This window comes from Mesoplodon bidens (assembly GCF_964165515.1).
Source record: "Mesoplodon bidens genome assembly, chromosome: 9".
NCBI classification, from domain to species: domain Eukaryota; kingdom Metazoa; phylum Chordata; class Mammalia; order Artiodactyla; family Ziphiidae; genus Mesoplodon; species Mesoplodon bidens.
Window position 1 is genome coordinate 62,566,341 of NC_138166.1, and position 25,377 is coordinate 62,591,717.

Sequence of the window (25,377 nt, forward strand, 5' to 3'; positions counted from 1 at the left end):
CATTGCTAGAAAATTCTAATTGCTGGACAGTCCTTTCTTTTATCATGTTGAAATCAGTTGGCTTAAGCCTTCCTAGTTCTGTTTCGAGAGGCATGTGGAGTAAGTCTAACCTCTTTTCAGTGTTTCATACCATAAACGCTAATTAAGTGTGCAACGTATTCAGGTTAGGTAATGGGATAATGAAAACCAGTAACATCATTCCTAGTCTCTTGAGACTATAACCACAAGTTGTTGCTTCTCAAATCAAAGCATCCTCTCTATGCCTTGAAATCTTCCTCAAATGGGATGGCTCCAATTCCTGTGATTATCTTAGTGGACTCCTTTGACACACACTAAGTTTGTCAACATTTCTCTTAATAGCATTCTCCCCGGACTCAACACAATGCTTCCACTGTGGTCTGCTTGGAGTGCTGCATTTCGATTAATGTGACCAACATCAGAGGCTCATTTCTCAGTAACTATGTCACCTGCTGGCTCCAACTAAGTTCAGAGTCAACTTAAATCCTAATTCTTTTTCTTTATACATTCAGCCACATCTGTCCATATACTTAAAAAATTTTTCTTCTTTTAATTTAAGGCTTGAGTGCAGGATTTAAATTTTTTTTTTTTTTTTTTTTTTTTTTTTTGCGGTACGCGGGCCTCTCTCACTGTTGTGGCCTCTCCCGTTGCGGAGCACAGGCTCCGGATGCGCAGGCTCAGCGGCCATGGCTCACGGGCCCAGCTGCTCCGCAGTATGTGGGATCTTCCCAGACCGGGGCACGAACCCGCGTCCCCTGCATCGGCAGGCGGACTCTCAACCACTGCGCCACCAGGGAAGCCCCAGGATTTAAATTTATTCCCACTGATCTTTATATTAACAAAACAAATTCTAGACTGTTGCAGTGATTAGAGAATTCGAGTTCATTTTATCATATTTAATCACTGCTCTAACTCACTTGATAATCTATGAATCTATTTATATACAGTACAGGGGAAAACCATTAGTTGTAACTGTAATATTATTTTATATTTTTAAACCTCCCATCACCCAATACACACTTACCACTCTACTATATAAGGGTACTTCTCTTCTACAGTAAGAGCAGGATCAATTTCAATAGCATAATACTTTTCCTTTAGTTGCAGTAACTAGAAATAAGTGAATAACAATCATTAAGACTACAGAGTTGTCATTAAGCTGCTTAGTTTTACAGAAAGCAAAACAATGTAAGCAAGTGTTTTCCACAAACTGCTTTATATGGTAAAGATTAGATCATGCCTAGCTAATGCATAGATCCACTGAAGACATCTTTGTTGGTCTTAGTTTACATGTAACTAAACATACCTGCAAAAAGTTACCTTGCTTTTTCGGGGGCTTCCCTGGTGGCACAGTGGTTAAGAATCCACCTGCCAATGCAGGGGACACAGGTTCGAGCCCTGGTCTGGGAAGATCCCACACATCGCGGAGCAACTAAGCCCGTGCGCCACAACTACTGAGACTGTACTCTAGAGCTCATGGGCCACAACTACTGAGCCCGTGTGCCACAGCTACTTAAGTCCATGTGCCTAGAGCCTGTGCTCTGCAACAAGAGAAGCCACCTCAATGAGAAGCCCGCGCACCACAACAAAGAGTAGCCCCTGCTCGCCGCAACTAGAGAAAGCCTGCGTGCAGCAGCTAAGACCCAACATAGACAAAAATAAATAAATAAAATAAATTTTAAAAAAAAGTTACCTTGCTTTTTTAAAGTACTTTCAGGTCAGTAATTCAGTGAAACCAGTAATCAAATTATCACTACCAAAAAACTCTTGTTCTCCTATGAAAGTATTCCATTTGATTCATATTTGGAGTCTTATTTGTTAAAACAGACACAGATAGACACTTACTCAAGGAAGTAGAGAACTGAGCCAGTTTCCTGATCAATTTAAGGGGACAAAATACATAAAACCACAGTACTTTTTTTGGCTGCAAGGCTTGTGGGATCTCAGTTCCCCGACCAGAGATCGAACCTGTGCCCCCTGCATTGGAAGCTCGGAATCCCAACCACTGGACGGCCAGGGAATTCCCATCACAGTATTTTTGTTTTAATTCTCCAGTTAACGTAAGGACACCAGAATATTTTGGTAATCTATTCAAAGTTTCTCATGTAAGTTTTATTGTTATTGTTAAAAAGTTACTGTTAAGTTTTTCATTAAAATAAGTTGGGAGCATATAGTCCATACAATAAACCTAAGATCTATTGAGTGTTTACTATGCATCAGATATGGCTATAAGCACTTTGAAACCATTCTTGTTTGTATGAATGAACCTGAAAAAACTCTAAGCAAAAAGGGTAATGAAGTTTTTGAGTAACTCTGGATTATAGTTAGTGTTTACCTTTTCTCGACATTCATCTGTAATTAGCTTACAGTTGTCAATGACATCTAAAGAAAGAAAGCAAACTAGGCATTAAAAAAATACTCTGAACTATATTTAATATCCTGGGAAAAACCATAATGGAAAATAATATAAAAAAGAATGTATATATATGTATAACTGAGTCACTTTGCTGTACAACAGAAATTAACTAAACATTGTAAATCAACTATACTTCAATTAAAAAATAAATTTAAAAAAAGAAAAGAAATTCTCTGATGCTACTAGTTCTAGAAATAACTTATTACTTTTAACTTAAATGCCAAGTCAAGTAGCATGGTCATTACAACTTTTGGTGTTAGTGCTGTAATTCACATGGCATTCCTAAAGAATCTAATGGTTTTAAAATCTAAACCTTGGATCTAAAGCTTTTTTCCTATATTTGGGATTACTTGATTAGAAATTCTCCAGAGAGGAATTACTGGGCCAAAGGGTACAATTTTTAGTAGTTTTTAAAAATAAATTATCAATGATTTGTCAAATTACATGTTCCAACAGTTAGTGAGAGGGCTTATATCAGGTTAAAGAGTATTATTTTAAAAACTCACTGCCAAGTTTGGAAACCAAAAAAGGTATATTATCCTAGCAACAGATTTAAACTGGATATTTATTTAGTAACTCACTCTTTTACTTAGTTTATCAATGACACAAAAATTTAGTAACATGCCTAGAAAACACAAAGCATTTGATAAATCTGTTTCTTTAGCCTAATTCAAAGTTTAAATTCATTTAAATATTTACTGAATAATAAGTAGACCACATTTGGGAGAAAAATTTCAGAAGTCTTCATTCTTCTTGCAACCAAAACCATACAGGAAAATAGCCATTTATGTAACATGGGGAAAACAAATACTAAAAATCTAATAATAAAATAATAAGGCTCCCTCACTTTCAATGTCCAAGAAGAAGAAAAAACCCCAAGCAATCTCATATATAATACAGGTAGAAAAGGAACTTAAAATAATGATTAATTTCATAAATTTGTTTATGAATGCCACACTTACTATGACATGATGGGCATCTTTTCCCTCTGTAGGAAAATCGACTCAGTGTCATATCAAAGTCTGTTATTATCTGTAAGAAAAGGGAAAAAGGCATTATGAAATTACAGCCACCAAGGCCAGACACTTAATGCACATTTCCTAGAGGCATAAGACTGTGTTCCGTTCCTGCCCTCCACCGTAGGTTATTCGGTCTACACTGAGATTTCTAATGCAGTTCATATATCAAGTCCTGAGAATTTCCTTAACTACAGGTGAACCTTAAGTGCCCCAGCACTGTTGCCAAATAAAATCTGACTAATCGGTATAGGAATTTGCAATTGCAGGTAATATGGTTACTATTCCTGACAGCAATAAAACATTGCACGATTTCAACCTACTTGGCCAATGTACAAAAATGCAGTGGAAGCAAACTATATGAAGCTTTTCGTTACTGAAATTGTTACCTTCTTGAGTTAACTTGTCTATCTAGGTAAACTCTACCAATGAATGAATGATACGTAGCAGCAGTTTACCAACTCTTGAAACTTAGGAGACTGGGCTAAATATTTTTTCAGAAATGTTTAAAAAAAGGAATAAGTTTTTACTGAATATCCAGACTGTTGATTTAATTTACATGTAAAACATTCCTTTAAAAAAAAGGAAAGAATTAAAAAAAAAGTTATCTATCTCCTAATAAAGTTACATCTTACTTTGAACTACTATGATTTATTAAAAAAATTTTTTTGGCTGCAGTGGGTCTTCATTGCTGCACGCAGGCTTTCTCTAGTTGCGGCACGTGGGATACTCTTCATTGTGGTGCGCGGCCTCCTCATTGCAGTGACTTCTCTTGTTGTGTAGCACGGGCTCTAGGGCGTGCAGACTTGAGTAGTTGTGGTGCGCGGGCTCAGTAGTTGTGGCGCACGGGCTTAGCTGCTCTGCAGCATGTGGGATCTTCCTGGACCAGAGCTCGAACCTGTGTCCCCTGCATTGGCAGGCAGATTCTTAACCACTGTGCCACCAGGAAAGTCCTGAGCTACTATGATTAATTAAATTAAAAGAACAACTTGAAACTGTACACATTTTAAAGAATATATTATTAACATTAATATTTTACTTAAGATGGTTTAATACTTATGCACAGCACTGTTAGCTTAGCACTTAATATTAAAGAAAAGCTAAATTTATCTCAAGGCTACTAATTTTGTTTGTTTCCAGTGGGTCATTCTGCATATTTTAGACCAATTCTAGATATATCTCTTAGATTTTACATTCCAAAAGGATAGGCGAAGCTTGCTATCTAAACTTTGTTTACTTAGATTGTAGCAACACATAGGATGAATGTGTCTGCTTGAACACGAAAATAAAGGTTTAATACTTAAGGCTTCTTGATAATTATTCACCTGAAGTTTGGCAGCTCCTCCTTTGATAAGACCACAGATAATTTCTTCTACTCTTGTAGGGTTCTTGATGCGAACTGAATTTTTCTGGAATTCTGGCATCTAAAAATCAAAGAAATTAATTAACTATTTTTAATTCCTTTTTCCCCAGGTTCCTTTGATACTAAGCAGAATAATATAAAAAGCTTATATTCTTTAAAGACGTAAATGTTGGGGCATTATTTTTAAAAAAGCAAACCACCATATCAAGTTGCCATTTATTTATACAAAAAATTTTAAAGCACATCAGTAGTTTCCATCTAGAAGATTCAGGCAAAACTACATTTGTAATATATTATCAGAAAATGCAACTTTTCTAATTATAAAAGTCATGCATGTTTACCACAGAAAAAAACCGAAGTATAAAAAAGAAATAAAAATTGCCTGTAATTCTACTGCCCAAAGATAAACAAGCAAACATTTTAATCAATTTTCCATTATTTTCATTTTTATGATTGCAATCATACATGTATATGCACATAATTTATCTCATTCTCATTACACACTTTTGCACCTGGCTTATTTTTTTTTAAAGTAAGTACCGGGGCTTCCCTGGTGGCACAGTGGTTGAGAGTCCGCCTGCCAATGCAGGGGACACGGGTTCGTGCCTCGGTCCGGGAAGATCCCACATGCCGCGGAGTGGTTGGGCCCATGAGCCATGGCCGCTGAGTCTGCACGTCTGGAGCCTGTGCTCCGCAACGGGAGAGGCCACAACAGTGAGAGGCCCGCATACCGCAAAAATAAATAAATAAATACATACATACATACATACATACATGCCGTAGTTTTAACAGTACTTTTTTTTTAAATTAATTAATTAATTAATTTATTTTTGGCTGTGTTGGGTCTTCATTGCTGTGTGCGAGCTTTCTCTAGTTGAGGTGAGCGGGGGCTATTCATCAATGCGGTGCACGGGCTTCTCATTGCGGTGGCTTCTCTTGTTGCGGAGCACAGGCTCTAGGCACGTAGGCTTCAGTAGTTGTGGCACGTGGGCTCAGTAGTTGTGGCTTGCGGGCTCTAGAGCGCAGGCTCCGTAGTTGTGGCACACGGGCTTAGTTTGCTCCGCAGCATGTGGGAATCTCCCTGGACCAGGGCTTGAACCTGTGTCCCCTGCACTGGCAGGTGGATTCTTAACAACTGCACCACCAGGGAAGTCCTTGCATCTGGCTTTTTGAAATTAATATTAGTGTATTTAATTTGAAAAGCTGCTTCAAGATCTTTGCTTCTTTTTTTTTTTTTTCTTTTTGCGGTATGCGGGCCTCTCACTCTTGTGGCCTCTCCCGTTGCGGAGCACAGGCTCCGGACGCGCAGGCCCAGCGGCCATGGCTCACGGGCCCAGCCGCTCCGCGGCACATGGGATCCTCCCAGACCGGGGCACGAACCCGTATCCCCTGCATCGGCAGGCGGACTCTCAACCACTGCGCCACCAGGGAGGCCCATTTGCTTCTTTATTGTACTATATCCCCCAAAACTACATTGTTCTTGGCATAAATTTTACAATGGATTTATTTCAAGTTAAGACCCTACTAGGTATTAGACCACCTGGGCTTAGAAGCTGCCACTAGGCTGGTTTATGCAGGCTTTAGTTTTGCTCAACAATTTAATGTTATATAAATATTGTTTCTCTTTTCTACCATATCACAGAGACAATGAAATTGATCAGAGTTTGATCAGAGTAAAGTCAGCACCAGCACAGTGCTCTTACAGCTGTACAAGAAGACTGGGAGAAGGAAACTATGAATCATTTAATAGTCAGCTCACAGTATAAAAAGAAAATAACTGAACCTTAAATCAAGATTCTATAGTGGTTTGTATCAGATAATATTTATTTACTTTATATCCTATTATTATGGGTGTGTTATCACCAATATTAACATATTTCATGTGTGTTATGGACACAGTTATGAAAAATTCCCCAGACCTTGTATCTCTGCTACAAGAGAGTCTGACCAGTTCAGTCTATTAGGTCCCATATTGTCGCTACATAATGGACAAAATTAGAAAATCAGAAAAAAGCTAAAATGTTTTCCTAAGACTGGAGGATGAATACAGAGTGTACAGGAAAGAGAAGTGGGAACATTAAATTTTTCTTCATGAATGAAAGACCTGGACTTATATAATACACTTAATTTTAAAAAGCCGTATTTAAATAGGATAGGATAACCTGCAATGCAACTAACCTTCATACAGTGATCTTTTTAGTTTAAATGGACTTTAAATGGTTTCAAAAGAATAAAGGTTATTTAAATCATCTAAATAAATCACTATTTTATTGTGATTTTTTAATAGATGAGAAAAACCAATAGGCATTTGTCCCTACATTCCTTTCTTTCATTAATATCCATTCACTTGTTTTATAAATACTTACCATGTGTCTACTTTGTGTCAGACACGAGAAGCTAGAGATATGATGATATGATGCTTATACTGTTCTCTTGTTGAGTTTTAGGAATCACTGCTGTTTTGGAATATCACTTCTGTTGTTCCCTTACAAATACCTTAGTTAGTAAATGACCCCCTAACTAAATTCTGCTCTTACTTCTGCCTTAACTGGCAGATGCATAACAACCAGCATATGCTTGATTCGATAACTAACCCGTTGATGAAAGCAATAGAGGGTATATGTCATCTACTGTATTTTCGCCAAGAAAATTAGACATTTGGTTCAGTGTGTCGATACTGAGGAAGATGTCCTGCCTCAAGCAAGTCACATATTACATTTAATTTTAAGAAGCCATGTTTAAACAGGACTTCAAAGTAGGCTGGTTTCTGCTAGGCTAAACAACTATTAGATTGGTTTATTTGACAGTGAAAATAAAGAGAACCAGCGGCTAGAGGCATTCATATCTCTGCTTCTGCACAAAATATAACCATTCATTTTCAGATAAATGAGTAGCAAATACTCCAACAGTACTAGGGTGAAATACCAGTGATGAAAACAGATGGAAGGGCAGCTACTTTCTCTAGAGAACACGACAGGATGGAGGACACCGGCGTAAGAAATAAAAAAATTATAATTATACTTGCCTTGGACTATATGGTAATACACCACACACACCCCTTTCCACGATACACATACAATATTACTAAAGTATATGATAAATACGTCTCAGGAACTTGAGATATTGGACATTTTACTCAAATATTTTAGAATACAGCCTAAGAAATACAATTTTATGTATGAAATGTGTCAATGAATATCAGAGTATCAGAACATTACGAAGCACACCGCAGGTGTATGCACTTCATCATATGTCACATACTTTTGTTACCTCCTCAAATCCCTTCCTCATATTCCTCTTGGACAAAATACACCTTCCTCTTTGGTGGTACATAAAATAATGATACTTGAAATTTGAAGGGCAAGTTATTTTAAATTTTTCGAAAACTTTCCAATTTGATAATACAATTTTATGAAAAATAAGGGGCTAAAAATTTCCATCATTTGTGAGCAAAAGAAAACAAATGCATTTTCTAAGGCCATAATATAAAATGTTAGGGAGGGAGCGAAGCTTTCCTGACAAGAATCAGGGTATTCTGGTTGACTGGAGCCTAATCTGAAGCAATGCTAAAGATAACTATGGAAAACCTAAAATATACTTATTCTGGCTGATCTTTAATATACTGTATTTGTACAGATTAAATGAATTCCTAATTATTAGTCTACTTACATATTCAGAATGCATGATTTCTAAAGAAATTGATTGCAAAGTTATATAGTTTTGTTCACAACCTTATAGCAATATTAGAGTGTTTGATATTATCTTGTGGATACACTGAGATGATAAAAATGAATATCTGCATGGTAGTCACAAAATTGTCCTAAGGATGTCTACCTGTATTTTTCTAAACATGGCCACATCAAAATTAGTTTGAATTACTTAAGAATCTTTGTCTGAAGCTCTCAGGGAAAATATTTTTTCTTTGTTTTCCAATGTTCAGATATGGTACAAGCAAAAGTCTTCATTACTGGTACAAAGGAGTGGGCACTACAATTTTTATGTGATGACATAAAAAGTATAGATTTTTAAAACCACCTATTCAGACTGGTACATTTACTCACTCACGTACCTGGATGATTCTATGATTTACTTTGAAGATTATGCACTGCTAAATTTTATTGATAGCCATCTCTCCTGCCTACCACGTATCTGGCCTGTCTCCACATTAAGGGAGTGTAGGCCAAATTCTTTCCTTCATTTACCATATAGTCTTTAACTGTAAGGCATTCTGTTAAGCAGCTCTGTAAAAGATACAGAAGTTTTAGTAAGATATACATCTTATACTCAAATGTATGTTCTCTAACATGGATTATAATACAGGAACCCAAATAACTAATACATTGCCCAGATGTCCAAGTACAATACCAGAGAAACAGAAGAAATTGAGATTACTTCTGCTGGGGTCAAAGGAGGGAGGGCCAATGGAGCTAGGATTTCAGAGTGAAGCAGGATTTGGGTATGCTGAGACTGGGGAGGGGTCAAAGTACAGGGTCTAATGTGGGAAAAAGATAAATAGCTCTGTTTTTCTAGAACTTAAGTGTACATGGAGAAGAGTGTGAGTGTGTGTAAAATCTGGAAGGAGAGATTTGGACTCAGATCATGAGAAGTTAAGAATAACATCCTAAGGAGATATCAACATAAAAGATGTATCAATGTTTTTAGAAAAGCAAACCCAAGGTAAAAATTGTGTAAATTCACGCAATGATAGTAAAAAGTATTTAAGTATATATCATCTTTTGGCTTGTTTTCCTTCAATAGTGTTATTGTGGGTTAACTACATTGCTACTTGCTTCTAAAGGAGACACATGTTAGAAGGTTCTAGGATCCAGGTAACAACAAATTATATGGTAAGACTTTCCTATGTCTCTTGTATTCATTTTGGTTAAAAAAAGAAAAAGAAAAAGAAAATCAACTCAAGCAAGAAAATGAGTTTAGAATGATTTAATTCAGTGATGTTCATGCTCAGTACCAATGAATCAAATGTCAATCATGCAATGGATGCAAAGATCATGTCCAAGTATTAGGCTGAACCATACAAAACTGCCAATATTGGACTATATTTGATGTATTAAAAAAATCAGCAATTTCATATGCTTTATCCTAACAGCTCTAAGTATACTGATGACAAGCTTAATCAGCACTTTGAGTCAACTTTAACCTCCCATCACATATTGGGTGAGGAAAGTTAAACGAGAGATTTACTAATTGTGACACAAAGCTGTTTGCATGCTAAGTTCTGGTTTATAGGCTCAAACCAGAAAAAGAAAACTAGAAAGAAAAAGGATGAAAAAATAGAGAAGAGGAAGAACAACAAAAAGGACAGAAAGAGAAAATACGAAAGAGATCATGGGGCAGTTGTTCTCTTTAAAAGACAGAAACTGTGATTTTAAAAATTTTTTTGAATAAGGAGGATGGACATAATTTTCCCCACACATACAAATAAATGCTACTTACAGAGCTAAAACACTTACTAACATAATATAGGAGATTCACATTCACTGAGTGCTTACTATGTGCTATGAGGTACTTTATACATTCTTTTTCATTAAATATGTATAAGAACATTTCAATTATAAGATGAATAAGGTCTGAGGATATAATGTATAACATGGTGATCATAATGTTTAACACTATCACAAAATTGAAATTTACTAAGAGAGTAGAACTCAAATGTTCTCAAACAAACAAAAAAAAAAGGTAAATTTGTGAGGTCATGGATGTGTTAACCAGATGGGGTAAACTTTCACAATGTATATGCATATCAAATCATCACACTGTACACTTTAAATATCTTGTAATTTTATTTGTCAATTATATCTTAATAAAGCTGGGAAAAGATATGAATGAAAACAACACAAGGTTGGTGCTTTCACACCCATTTCTTAAAGGTGAGATGGTTGCCTTCATTCAAGGGTATCACAGCTATCAAGGACTGAGTTAAGATCTGAAGCCAGTTCTGATGCCAAAGCCTATATTTTCCCTACTTCATCCTAATTTCTATAATGCAATGAGAGCTACTGTACTGCTGTTCAAGAAGTTTTTAAAAATTCTTAAATGCTGGTCATTTTAATTCAGAGGCCTAAGATAAAAGATCTCATGTTGTATGATTTAAGTGTGCTGTTGCTGAGCAAGGAAAATTTAGCACAAAAAGGAACGGGGTAATCATTTTATACGCCGAGAAACACTTTAACGCACATCATATTTCAAGCAAAAAGAATTCCAAAGAAATTCAATTCAACAAACATTCGAAGTTCTACTATGTGTCTAACATTGGGAAGAAAGATCTGTATACAGTTACAGTCCCATAATTAATTATCTGGTTAGAGACAGAGGTAAAAGTGGTGAAGATTCACCATTAATAAATGGAACTGGAAATATTCAAATACCCACCATTTTCACATGTACAGCAGAATCTTGATTAGGCATTTCTTGGTTATCCAATCTTCTGGATTTTCCCAGGTGATGTCACAGTGAAAGAGAGAGAAAAAAAGTACATGTGACATACATACATTTTAGTCTCTTCCTTTATGTTAATGACATACCCAGAAGGTGCTTTTGGTTTGATCGAAATACCGAGTTACTGAAGGCATTTTTTTTTTCTTTCCTAAGAAGCTCAGCAAAGATTTTACTCTATCTCACAAAGTTTTGGGTTAAAATTGTGTATGGAGAAGTTGCAGCTCTCCTATAAAAATTTATATGGTGTTAATAAGATTTGAATAGAATTAAAGTAAAGTATATATTTGCAAGAAAATGCTTTATTGCAAGAGCACTTTATCAACATCTCTACATGTAAGGGTGAAGTCTGTGGGAAAATTATGCATTATTATTACTGAATAAAAATGTAAGGACAAGCATAATCCACACAAGTCAAATTTATTCTTCAATTTTCTCATATTAAAATCTTTAATTTTGTGAAATGATGTGACTAAGATCTGACTTGTGTTTGAATCTAGCATAGTGTCTGGCACAAAATAGGTATGTAACTGATCATTTAAGGGTTTTGGGTGAAATTTATATGCATCTATTTGTTAACCCAAAAGAAGTTTTAAAAATACCCTATCATTATACTAAGTTTCATTTTTGCAGTATAAATCTTAGGGAAAATTATTTATTTTTGTTTCTCAATGACTTTACTTTTTTTTTTTTTTTTTTTGCGGTACGCGGGCCTCTCACTGTTGTGGCCTGTCCCGTTGCGGAGCACAGGCTCCGGACGCGCAGGCTCAGCGGCTATGGCTCACCGGCCCAGCCGCTCCGTGGCGTGTGGGATCTTCCCGGACTAGGGCACGAACCCGTGTCCCCTGCATCGGCAGGCGGACTCTCAACCACTGCGCCACCAGGGAAGTCCAATGACTTTACTTTTACTTTATTCCAGGTAAGCAAAATTTTACAATAAAAGCACTGTTTAAAAAGGGTAAGTTAGGGCTTCCCTGGTGGCGCAGTGGTTGAAAGTCCGCCTGCCGATGCAGGGGACGTGGGTTCGTGCGCTGGTCGGGGAAGATCCCATGTGCCGCAGAGCGGCTGGGCCCGTGAGCCATAGCCGCTGAGCCTGCGCGTCTGGAGCCTGTGCTCCGCAACGGAAGAGGCCACAGCAGTGAGAGGCCCGCGTGCCGCAAAAAAAAAAAAAAAAAAAAAAAAGGGTAAGTTAGTTGAGAGGGAAAAACTGACTTTTTCTTACACTCTAGTAATATAAGTTGAACATTAGATCTGTGTTCTTTATAATTAAAATGTGTGTAGCAACATAAAAAAAATTCCCAAATTCTAAAATCCATCCCCCCTTCCACTTAAAGTACATATATAAAATTGGGAAATACCTTACTTAAAAAAGTATTTCCCACCCCTCTCAGAAAGGCTATTAGTAAGTTGATGATTTTATAACTGATGGTATCTTAGCGTTGAATAAACAGTATTTCCAAATAGTAAGATACCTCCATTTTTTCACATCTGAAAAATACTGTCATCAAAACTGCCTGGCAAGTCGGTTTCTTCATTTATAGAATCCAAAGCGTAAAATATTAAATGCTTATGGCTTTTCTTCAATATTTAATATCTGAAAAGGATTTCTAGATTTCTCAGAAGGCACTATTTAAATAAAACCATTTTATTAGCTTGAAAAAGAGGAAGGAGGATGTGAAAAAGTACAGTGGAGTTTACAAAAATATCACATACTCTGAAACATTTGAAAAGCTCAAAGGAAAATAATTCAAGTGTGAAGAATACATTTTAATATCTGGGAATCTAAAGTCTTTTGTTACACATAGCCAAGTAGACCAATTCCTCTCCACTCTCCGCCCCCAAGTATGGCTCTTTTTGGACCATTCATTCATGTTTAGTAGAAAAGGAAAGAAGAAGGAAAAAAAAAAAAAAGCTAGTGTTAGTAGGCAAAGGAGTTAATCATCTTTCTCATGGTCTCTTCATTATTTTATTTATACAAATGAAAACAAAGAGTGATCAGAAATTTGCTAATGGCCAACTTTAGGACATTATTTTTAATAAGTAGACCTAATAGTTTACTAGATACTCTGCAAATTTCAAAGACGATATTTCATTCTTCCTAATCCTCACTGGCAATCTGACCAGAATTTATCCTTACTCAAAGATAATCTCACATGAAGTGATACTGCAGTCCTAATAGAAAAATCACTATCATTATAGAAGTGTAAAGACTAAGGTATAAATGTCAGCATTCTGGCGCTATTCTAAGGAAGACATTGAAAATTAGGGCAGGATATTTTTAAACCAATAGGCTTGTAAACCTATACTTGGTATATAAACTTCTGGCTTACTTTGCCAGCAGTCATCTGTTGCAGATGCTTCAAGAGAAGAGTTGCTGAAAAAAACACATCATGTGTAGAAGACATGTTCAAAAACAGAAAATATTACCCTTGAACTATGAACTCTCTACTAAGAAAGTTCTGAAGTTTTAAGTATTTGGAACCTTTAAATGTGGACTGGAAAATGTGGAAACTGGAAAATAATTACTTTGTGTTCTTTCACTGTGAGGTTAAGGTCTCTACTGTAACAGTGTTCATTACAAGGAACATGTAGGACAAAGCTGAAGACTGAAGCAAGAGATAAGAAGAACTTCACTTGCATAGCACAAACCTGATAACTGAAAGTTTTAGCTATCGTGGTATTTCATTCTGAGATGATTCTCTTTACACCTTTAAGTTATTTACAAATCAAAATGACTCAAAATTTCTATATCTACATGAAAAAATTTTACTTGCCTTTATACAAGTTTTAAAGTATCTATTTGAATGCAAATTGAATACTTTTAAAGGCCCACTTGACTGTCTTATGGGAAAGTGAAAAAAGATTAAATTCATTGATATTCTTAGCTTAAAAAGTTGTGATTCTGCTTTAAGCTTGATACTTTTAGAAACATTTAAATTACACAATAAATTAATGAAATTTTTAATGGTAAACTGTACACTACTTACATAAGAAAAGGTATGCATTACTACAGTATGGACAGTGTATCAGCAACAGTCCTAAATATCTTACTGCACATCTCCAGCAACATATATTACTTGTCCTAAGCTTGGGTTTTAATAATGACACTTTTTTAGGGTGATTAGCACATGGAAAATCAAACTATAAGTTCCTTATTTGTATAACATTATAAAATCAATTTCTTGGGGGCATTTAAAGAATTCTCCCTAATTATATTTTCAAGGCAGCAGTGAAAAAAAAATACACAAACTGGAAAATGAAACTTTCTCTTGATACAGAGATAAAACAAAATGAAACTGAATAGCAAAAGGTGGGAGGGTAAGAGAAGGTGGTAGAAGAAAAGAAAATAGATTTCAAAGGCCAGTTATTTAAAAATTGGCAATTTATACCAATTTTCTTAAATAGTAAAATGTGGCTTCTCAGTCAGAATTTTGTAGATACTTATGAAAATACACAATTTCAAAGCTTAGAATTTATTCATCTATCCTCCCCACCTCCACTAACCTAATAGCTAATAGTGTTTTTCAAGATGAGTAAACCAAGGCACATAGAAAGTAGATAATTTATACTGATTACCCTTAGAGTACTCTGAGCTCCTCTGTCCTTGAATATGTCCTAGAACAACAGCAGAGGTAGTAAGCAGTATCCAGAGATGCAGGGCTTGGATATAGGCTGCCAATAAAAACCAAGTAAACTACTTTAGGAAATGGTCTTCTGCATTAGCTAACTATAAAAAATAAGGTAAATTCAAGTATTTAAATCTAAGTTAACTACAACGTTCTAGGCTATTATGATGATATATATGTTTGAATCTTAATTTTCAATATACAATGTGTTATTAATCCTTACAGACAGCAATCCAGCTTTTATTAATTTATAAAACATACCAGTATAAACCCACTCCAAGATATCCTGGATAAGGCTTATGGGCACAAAATAAAAATTAATTATCTTTATTACTAGCCATAATAAATAGTTCCTAACCCTAGGTACAAAAAGCATGTGGCTATCAGCAAAACTGAGTCACACAACAACTAATGAACAACAAAATTGGATCTTTTTTCCCCGTGAAAAGAGATTTCTGAGGGTACTTTGCTTTTCCTTTACAACTATGTGTGAAACAATAAGCTCTTTTTTTTAAACAATAAGCTCTTAAAATTAGATCCTACAAATTATAATTTCTGAGACTCAAGACACTGCAAAGTTTTACATATTCATATCTTTGCAAACTATAAAGAAGTTTTACATTATACAGGATCATTCTGTTTTTATTTCCTTAATTTGGATGCTTAAATGCCTAAAATTTCAATAAGATACAGAATCAAATAGAATCAGATAAAGTTAAACAAGAGAAACTTATTTTTACATGAACTGTACACACTTACCCTGAAGGTAACCGGACAAGCTACCGCAGCAAAAGAAAATTCTTCCTGTCTGAGGAGTACTAATATAGCACAAGGTGCAGCTGAGGGCGGTTCCAAAAGCCTTGGCTAATAAGCTCTATGCAAAAACAGTCTTGTGATGCATCACTACACAGTGCTTTATTATGCTCTGGGTGACAGGCTTGCTAGCTCTGAGGTAGTCACCAGTTAGTCTACAGAATATGATCAAATAAAATAATGTGGCAGTTAAGAGAAGGTAAATCTGTACTATTAGAGCACTGCCAACTTGCTCTGCAAAGAAAAAAGGAACCTCAACAGTAACACTTAGAAACACTCTCTTCCTCATGTGTTTTTTGGCTGTCAGCGTACTTGTAGTATGTGTACTTTTCTGTGTGAATATTATATTTCAATACAAAGTGAAAAAGAGTAGGTAGTGGTTGCCAGGGGCTGGAGGAGGGGAGAGTGGGGAGCTATTGCTCAACGGGTACAGAGTTTCAGTCTGGAAGATAAAAAGAGTTCTGGAGATGGACGGTGGTGGTGGTTTCACAATGATGTCAATGTACTTAATGCCATCGAATTGTACACTCAAAAACAGTTAAGCGGTAAACTTTGTTATGTATGTTTCACAGTTTTAAAAAGATTAGTTCATTTAAGACGTGAAAAAAACATGATGCATAAAAGTGTGGTCAGTAAGATGTTAACAGTCTTTATTGCAGGGCAGTGGGATTTAAAGTGACTTTTATGTTTTTCTTCATATTTTCCTACACTGTATATTTCAACAAGACCACGCATAGATCTACTAAAAAATCTGAACACAATGAAAACTAATTTTTATGGTTAAAAGAATTGAAAAAAGTTCCCTTCCTGCTGGAAATGAAAGCAAACTGTTGTGAAGAAAAATATTTTTAACCTTTAAAGAAAAATCAGTCTTGTTTTCAACCTGAGTAGTAGGATTAAATATGCTAATACCATGTGGCAGGGCCTGATACATAAGCTATGCTACAGGCTCTGGGAAGATTTATCATTAGAAATATGGCTATGCTACACTTATGTAAACAAATTTTTATATCAGCCTTCTCTCTTCTACGCTCAAGAGAAATCAAACCCACAAAACATTTCCAGTAATCAAACTTTGTGAAGTGGCATTCTCTATTACAAACAACACAAAAAATTTTTAAATGGCTTTTAAAAAAGGCCACTAACAAATTAACCAAACTTGGTATCCTACCAAATGTTAAAAATTGGCATTGCTATCTTAATAAGATGAGAAGATTGACAACATAACATTTCTCTTAGAGGAAAATCTTTTATATTCTAGTAATGGAGGCTCAAGGGCAACCAGGTGATCCATTTGGAAAACACCTCTGTATTATGCATGAATGTGATGACTTAACTGTCCTTTAATATATTAATATGGTTAGTAATGATAAGAATTTAAAAAATATCTCTTTGAAACATGACTCCAGATAAATCATCTTCAACAAAAACAACAAAGAATGCTGGAGTTAGAGTTCCATAACCTTTTTGGAGGGGTATTTAGAAATACTATTAAAAGCTTTAGAAATATACATTCCCTTTGACACACCAATTTTATGTCCTAAGGAAATAAGACAGTACACAAAAATTTAGTTGCAAGGGTGTATATTGCAGGGTTGCTTTATAATACTGGAAAACTGTAAACAGCCTAAATGCCCAGTATCTAAATGTTTATTAATACTGGAGAGGTGAATAAATTGGGGTAAACACATAAAAAATTATACAGTTCTCAAACATGAATATTATAAGTAGCTAAAATTTATTGTATGTTTACTGTGTGCCAGATACTTTTAAGCACTTGACATACCTCATCTCATCTCAACTCATCTCATATTCATATCACTAGAAGGTATGTATTTTTATCCTCATTTTTTTTTTTTTTTTTTTTTTTTTTGCGGTATGCGGGCCTCTCACTGTTGTGGCCTCTCCCGTTGCAGAGCACAGGCTCCGGACGCACAGGCTCAGCGGCCATGGCTCATGGGCCCAGCCGCTCCGCGGCATGTGGGATCTTCCCTGACCCGGGCACGAACCCATGTCCCCTGCATCGGCAGGCGGACTCTCAACCACTGCGCCACCAGGGAAGCCCTATCCTCATTTTAAACGTGAATAAATTAAGGCTTGTAGCTGGCAAGTGGCAGAAATGGATTCAAATTCAGGTCTCTGTGACTTCAGAATACATGCCTGTAAATCACTATACAGTACTGCTCTGTGAGATCAATATTTACATATATACTGAGATATACATGATCTACTATTGAGTGAAAAGAGTTATGAGAGTATCTATAGCAAGAGTCCAATTTTGGGGGAGAAATCTTTATATAAGCACAGGAAAGTCTAAAGTAGAATACGCAAGACAGTATCAGTAATGGGATTAAGGGGCCATTTTTATTTTCTGAGCTTCATAAAATAAATGAGTTCCTTGGGGGAAAAAATGGCTTGTTAAAAATGATACAGTAGTAGAACCGATCATGTCCATAATCGGAAAAGAAAGTTTAAAAAAAAATCAGAACCAGTCAACATCATACGGATGGATTATTTTAAACAATATTTCTAAAGTAGAGACAGAAGCAAGGAATTCAGCCAGTTTACCCTAAAACAAAACAAAATACTTTACAGCATGAAAACCAAGATGGCTAGTTTCTTATCAAGAAGGGTGTTTTGGTCTCTAAGAGATAGATGACTTTGGCTTTCACAGTGTTCTGTCCAGCTACTCTAAGGAGAGTGGAGAAGAGAGGAAATATGAGCATTGTTTCCTGACCACATATAGGGGACTTCTTCGGCCTTTCAATTCCATCTAGTAGGTGGGTATACATGCTGGGGGTGGGATTGTGTGTCTGGTGGGGTGTCCCTCTATGTCTAAAAAAAAGCTCATACCTTAATTTAAAAATAATGTATTACTAAAAAGTGCTAATGATCACCTGAGCCTCCAGCAAGTCAAAATCTTTTTGCAATAGTAACATCAAAGAACACTGATTACAGACCACCATAACAAATATGATAGCAATGAAAAAGTTTGAAATATTGCGGGAATTACCAAAATGTGACATAGAGACATGAAGTGAGCAAATGCTGTAGGAAAAATGGTCCCGATAGACTTGCTTGATGCATGTTTGCCACAAACCTTCAATTTGTAAAAAAAAAAAAGCAATATCTGCAAAGTGCAATAAAACGAGGTATGCCTGTGTAATTTAATCAGTAAAACCTTAAGAGAAAGATAATACTTCCCCCTTCATTATAGGTAAGGAATCTAACGTCTGGGAGAAGTCACTTGTTACTTACATACGTGAGCTGGAAGACTTTTTCTTACTTTATCAGCACTGTTTCTAGGCAATATTATAAACATAAGACTTACATGAGAGGGCTAAAGATGTGTATGATAAGAGTAATGTTTTGAAACTGTGCCATAGAAAAGGAACAAGGACACAAGCAAAGTACTGAATGAAAGAAAATGAACTTTGTTTCAAATAGCTCTAGGATCCTCTTTTTTTTTTTTTTTTGAGAGGAGACATAAGGGATCCAGGAATAAAAGAAGTCATAAAGGCAGTCTCTTTAGTAGCACAGTGTACTTTCATCTCTGGACATAATGACTGGGCCTTGTTACCTTGGAGTTTCTTTATTCACTGTCATAGAAACAAAAATTACTCATATCACTCCTGATGCAAACTCTAAACCTGAAACTGATATGCCAAGAGCAAAGAATCATACAGGACTCAAGTATCTGGCAGATTTTTCTCCCCTTATAACACTGAAACTGGCTGTCTTTATCAATGGAGAAAGGGATACTCATTTATACTTGATACAACTTTTAGATCCCGTCAATTTTCAATTAACTTGAAAAGCTAAAAATGATCACTTCATATTTTGCCATCAAAAAAGTTTCTCAAAATTTTGAAATAATGAAAAAACAGAAAAGTCCACAGAAAACCTATCAGTTTAAATCTTAATAACTTATTAATTGATTTTGCCTTTAATCTTTGGGCAGGGAGTAAAGGGAATAAAGGTATTATATTAATTAATAGTTATATATGAAAAAAATCATTTCATAATCCCACATAACACCTGTGGTATGTAGTTATTTCTCAATAATCCAATCTATGACTTAACTACTAACTCACAGTTAATTTACCATAATCCAATTACCATTTCTCTGTGGAATGTATTTTTAAACTTCATTCTGAACTTGCTTGACACCCTAGGAAGTTATTCCAAACCAAACAATAAAGTCATATACGGAAGACAATTCAGTAGGAGGTGAGATGTAATATTCTCTATAAGGACTCTTGCCAAACTTGTCCCTGCTAATTGTTGCACGATGTAAATAGAAAGACCATTTTTTTAATCATGCAAAACACCTGTCTAGGCATTTGACTTCTCTCAAAACTTCTCGGAAAAAGACAACAGTCAACTAACTTTAAAAGTGTGACTGTTCAAAATAAAATTGAAACAAGGTGATATAAATGTTTATATGAATATGGTTTAAAATGTTTAAGGAGCAAAAACAGAGATGAAAACAATTAATTATTATATGTTGGGGAAATGAACAGCAAGTAAAGATGTTCTCATAAGTTTTTCTCTCATTTAAAATAATTCCAAAGACTTATCCTATTAGGTGACTGTTAGCAAAGTTGATTGCTGCATTTATGAATTTACACACATATATATAAACTGAGGAAAACCTATGGTTCTAATCTCAATACATTTCTTAAAAACTCTATGCAGGGCTTCCCTGGTGGTGCAGTAGTTAGGAATCTGCCTGCCAATTCAGGGGACACGGGTTCAAGCCCTGGTCTGGGAGGATCCCACATGCCTTGGAGCAACTAAGTCCACATGCCACAACTGCTGAGCCTGTGCTCTAGAGCCGGAGCTCCGCAACGAGAGAGGCCACAGCAGTGGGAGGCCCGTGAGCACCGCAACAAAGAGTAGCCCCTGCTTGTCCAAAGACCCAATGCAGCCAAAAATAAATAAAGAAAATAAATAAATGTATATATTAAAAAAATACATCTTTGTTGCTATGTACACATTAAAAAAAACTCTACGCAAAAATCTAGGATTGAATAACTTAATTTTCAGAAACTCAAATGAAGTTCTTGGACACAGTCTATATCTTTTTACTTTCTTATTTAAAAAGTAATAAATTCTGTAAACTCTTTTTAGAGGAAATGACATTTGTGTTGCAATAAGTAGGTCAAGTTCATGAAAATCCGATGTAAGACAGTGCCATAAATGAAGGAAGTCGTTCCTAACTGTCAAATGTACTATGTTCTAATCTTTCAAGATGCTTAGCACTGAAATTATTCCTATTTTATTATATCTGGATTTCTGTGCCTGAAATGCAACAAGAAGAAAAACTTTTGTTTTAATTCCACATCATAAAGTTGGCATTCTATATGTTGAAAAGAAACAGTTATGTTTAGGATTGCTATTTTGATATGGGTTATAATAAAAATGGTAAAAAAGTTATGTTATTAGTGGCTTTTATTATTGATATATTATATCCAGTACACCTAAAAGGAGAGTACAAAGAAACGTACTATCCCTTCTTATTGCTATGCTAAATAAACTCATTTAAAAAGTAATAAGGTAAGAAAACAATGAAGAAAATTACTGATATTCAAGTTCATAAACTAATAACTTGTAGCAAAGAATTATTTGAAATTATATGGATGATATCAGCGGTTAATAACTTGAGTTTTTAAAGTATATAAGTAGAAGAAAACACAAAATATAACCCTTTCAAAACCTCTCTGAATATTAATAAACTCAACATAGTAAACCAAAGTAATTAATTTAATCTTAGAAAAGTTTTGATAACATATAGTACATTCAATAATGGAATGTGTGACACAGAAACCAAATGTACGGTTACCAAAGGGGAAAGGGCTGGGGGGGAGGGATAAATTAGAAGTTTGGGATCAGCAGACAAACTACTACATATAAAATAAACAAGGTTCTACTGTATAGCACAGGGAACTATATTCAATATCTTGTAATAAACTATAATGGAAAATAATCTGAAAAAGAATATCTTTATCTATCTATCCATAAATAAATATATCTGAATCACTTTGCTGTACACCAGAAACTAACAGAACATTGTAAATCAACTATACTTCAATAAACCAAACCAAACCAAAACCAACAATGGAATGTGTGCTCATTAGAACAGAACTTATAAAAATAAGTTTATTAGAAAATGACCTTCAAAAAGCTTTGTGGTCAGGTTTTATACTTGTGAGCTCTTTCAAACTTTAACAGCTCCCATGCTAGGTAAACTATAACACAGAAAAAGAAGTGAACTACCCAATTCCATTTATGAACTAACTAGTATAAAACCCTGAAACGAATGTCTTTCAAAAAGAGACAAAAAAAGATACCTAATTTCACTTATGAATACACATAACAAAAGTTTTAAATAATAAACCAGTGACAGGGTGGGATAGGGAGGGTGGGAGGGAGATGCAAGAGGGAGGAGATATGGGGATATATGTATATGTATAGCTGACTCACTTTGTTACAAAGCAGAAAAAAAAAACCAACCCAGTAACAAACTAAATTCAACAGTATAATAATCACCTGACATGACTGAATCAAATATATTACAAAGTTCAAGTAATAGTTATCAAAGAGAAATGATAGGATCACAGGTGATTATATTTTCTCTTCATACTCTTTGGTATTTTCTAAATTTTCTATAATTAATACTATCTTATACCTAGAAGAAAATAAAGATTATTTTTTAAAAGTTACATGTCCCAAAATAAAAGAAAGTGAAAGTGTGTATAATCCTACTACATCTTTAGAAGAAATGGACATGGCATATATTAAGTAATATTTATGAAGGTAAAATGAAAATTATCTATTGGGGCAAAATCACAATGCCTTACTATTTTTTTCTGTAGTTAGCCTTCCTCATTCTATGGCTGGGAGGGTAAACTAGTGAGTAAGTTATACAAACTATTTAATGCTATATTCTCCTCCTACTCTGGCTATCGAATGAAGTCATAATGTGTAAATGAGGAGTCATGTGCAAATCAAGATTAGTAAAACATTCTAAAGAATTAGTCATTGGCTTAATGAAGCCATTAAAGGTTTGAAAAGGAGGGTCAATTTAGATTACTCAAAAATGGAAGTGAAACAAAAAAACTTGGAAAAATATTTCTAACATACTCTCATGGCTGAAAGTCATTTTTAAAAAGCCCTTGAAAATCACAAAAAAGAACTCAGATGGTTCAGAAAAGAAGAAAATAAGTGGCCAATTTTTTTAAAAAGTTCAACTTCAAAAGTAATAGAAATATTAATACTTAAAAAAAAAAGCTATCATTTGGCAAAGATCAGAAAAAAAAAAAGATATCTACTCCCAGGAAAACACAGAGCTAGGTACTTAAATATACTGTTGGTGAAAATATAAATTGGTACAACCTTTTCAGAGGGTAACCCCTGGCAGCACATTCAAAAGGCTTTGATCAAGCAATTCCATTTAAACAATCATGGACACGCACAGATGCTACAAGAATGTTCACTGATCCATTATTTATCATAACGGAAAGTGAGAAACAATCTAAATGTTCACCAATGAAGAACTTGCTAAATAATTAATGATATTCATATATGATATAATACCAAAGATAATAGTCATTAAAATAAGTATAAGTTTATTATTTAGAAATAAACTAACAAGTTAAACATTGTTTTAACAAGTTAAAAACAATGTTATAGTATGGTCTCATTTTGGGAAAAATGATACTAATAGTTATATGTACAGAAGGAGAAAGGAGTACATTTACTAAAATATGGGGTTTTTTAGGTGGTGAAAATTGCAGAATACTTTTTTTTGCTTATCTAGATTTTCTAATTTTATATCAGCATACACTATACCAGAAATAAAAAGAGAAAGAATCAAAGGGAAAATTAAGTTTAAGATAGGTAAAAAGCTGGATCTTAATTCAGGTACTCATGAGTCCTTAATCATCAAAGCTCCCCTAAAGCTAAATAAATGATTAGAAATCCACACCTGTGGACCCCATGAATTAATTTTGAAATATATAATAAATCACATGATCTGTGCTTGTTCTAAGTATACTAGAGGGGACTCAAAAGTGAGTCAAACAAATACAGCTTTATCCTTTATAATAACTCATGTTTCTCATACAATTTTAGTGAAATTAAAGCTCAGTAATTGTAAATGATATATGCCAAGCCTCCAAGTGTGCTACCCAGGTCAGCTGAACCATCTACAATTATGACAGCAGGCATGCAGGGATTGGGCTAGGTACTGTATTCTAGAATGCTAGGTACTCAGGTTAAAAACTGTTGCTCAGAATTTGGCATAATGCTGGACATTTCTCATTCCCAATCTTTTTAACTTTAAGAAAGATATATGATAAAACTAGTCATTCAGTTTTTATCTCCAAATCTGAGGGCTCAAATGGAATACTGTTTAGAGATCATTTTTTTTTTTTTTCTTTTTTTTTTGTGGTATGCGGGCCTCTCACTGTTGTGGCCTCTCCCGTTGCGGAGCACAGGCTCCGGATGCGCAGGCCCAGCGGCCATGGCTCACGGGCCCAGCCGCTCCGCGGCATATGGGATCCTCCCAGACCGGGGCACGAACCCGTATCCCCTGCATCGGCAGGCGGACTCTCAACCACTGCGCCACCAGGGAGGCCCTAGAGATCATTTTTAAATGAATTACTTAATATGAATAATATACTATCTGAGAACATCATGTCTAAAATAAAGTTGGGAAAATAATAGCTTTGTTTATTATATATACTGCATGTATATAATTCTTTTTTAATCTTAATAACCCAGGTGGATATTAGAATAGTATACTGTTGGAATTCTCCCAGAGTATAATTATTTAAAACAAGTGAAATGAAAAATAACAACCAAAAACAGAACATATTCTAATATAATACCCTGAAGGAAACGGGGCAGGAGAGTTTTTAGGTGAATCTTCTCCACTCCAGAGAACTGGAAACTAAGGCTTACAAAAGTGAAATTTGTCCAGGGCTAAACGATTAGAATGTGGCAGCGCTGAGATCTGAACCAAGGATTTACCAACTACTAAACTCAAACATCTATTACATGACCCCATTCCCTTACAAGATTGTCTAGTGGTCAGATCACAGATAAACATAACTTGTTAAAGAAAGAAAATACTGTGTATCTTTACTAGATAAACCACAATATTTATATTATGCAGAGAAAAACAGAACAATAATTATGGATCAGTAGACAGAGTTCTTTCTCCTGCCAAAACTAAGAACACGTGACAATATCATGCATGGTACACAGTTGTGCACAAAAGACAAAATAGAATAAAGTATTTAATTAGCTTAGAAAGACAAAATTTTTAAAGATCAGCAATACAACAACACCTTACTAAAGAAGTAATTCTCATTCCCAACTGGAAGCATGCTTTACTCAAAAGCTTCAGAGAGAGCTATAATCAGACTGAATGCTGGCTCTGCTATTTATTAGCTAAGTTCCTAAGCAAATTGATAGAAAATTACAATAATTACCAGCTGTACTGTGTTTTTTTTTTTTTTTTTTTTTTTTTTGCAGTACGTGGGCCTCTCACTGTTGTGGCCTCTCCCGTTGTGGAGCACAGGCTCCGGACGCGGCCCAGCTGCTCCGCAGCATGTGGGATCTTCCCGGACCGGGGCATGAACCCGTGTCCCCTGCATTGGCAGG

At 35.2% G+C, this 25,377-nt stretch overlaps 1 protein-coding gene across 3 annotated transcripts in view; it reads right to left on the minus strand.

Annotated features, from left to right (window-relative positions):
• The window catches only part of NT5C3A (5'-nucleotidase, cytosolic IIIA), a 42,962-nt gene that overhangs the window by 5,304 nt on the left and 12,281 nt on the right, over positions 1-25,377 (minus strand). Inside the window, exons 1-6 of one of the 3 annotated variants that reach the window (XM_081244667.1) lie at positions 14,843-14,933; positions 11,204-11,258; positions 4,776-4,874; positions 3,397-3,466; positions 2,354-2,400; positions 1,043-1,128 (exon numbers count right to left, since the gene is read on the minus strand). In XM_081244667.1, coding sequence (XP_081100793.1) covers positions 1,043-1,128; positions 2,354-2,400; positions 3,397-3,466; positions 4,776-4,874; positions 11,204-11,239 — 338 coding nt within the window. In that variant the 5' untranslated portion in view covers positions 11,240-11,258; positions 14,843-14,933. Of the gene's footprint in view, positions 1-1,042; positions 1,129-2,353; positions 2,401-3,396; positions 3,467-4,775; positions 4,875-11,203; positions 11,259-14,842; positions 14,934-25,377 lie in introns of those variants that run through there. The other 2 variants (XM_081244668.1, XM_081244666.1) reach the window with 2 other exon arrangements.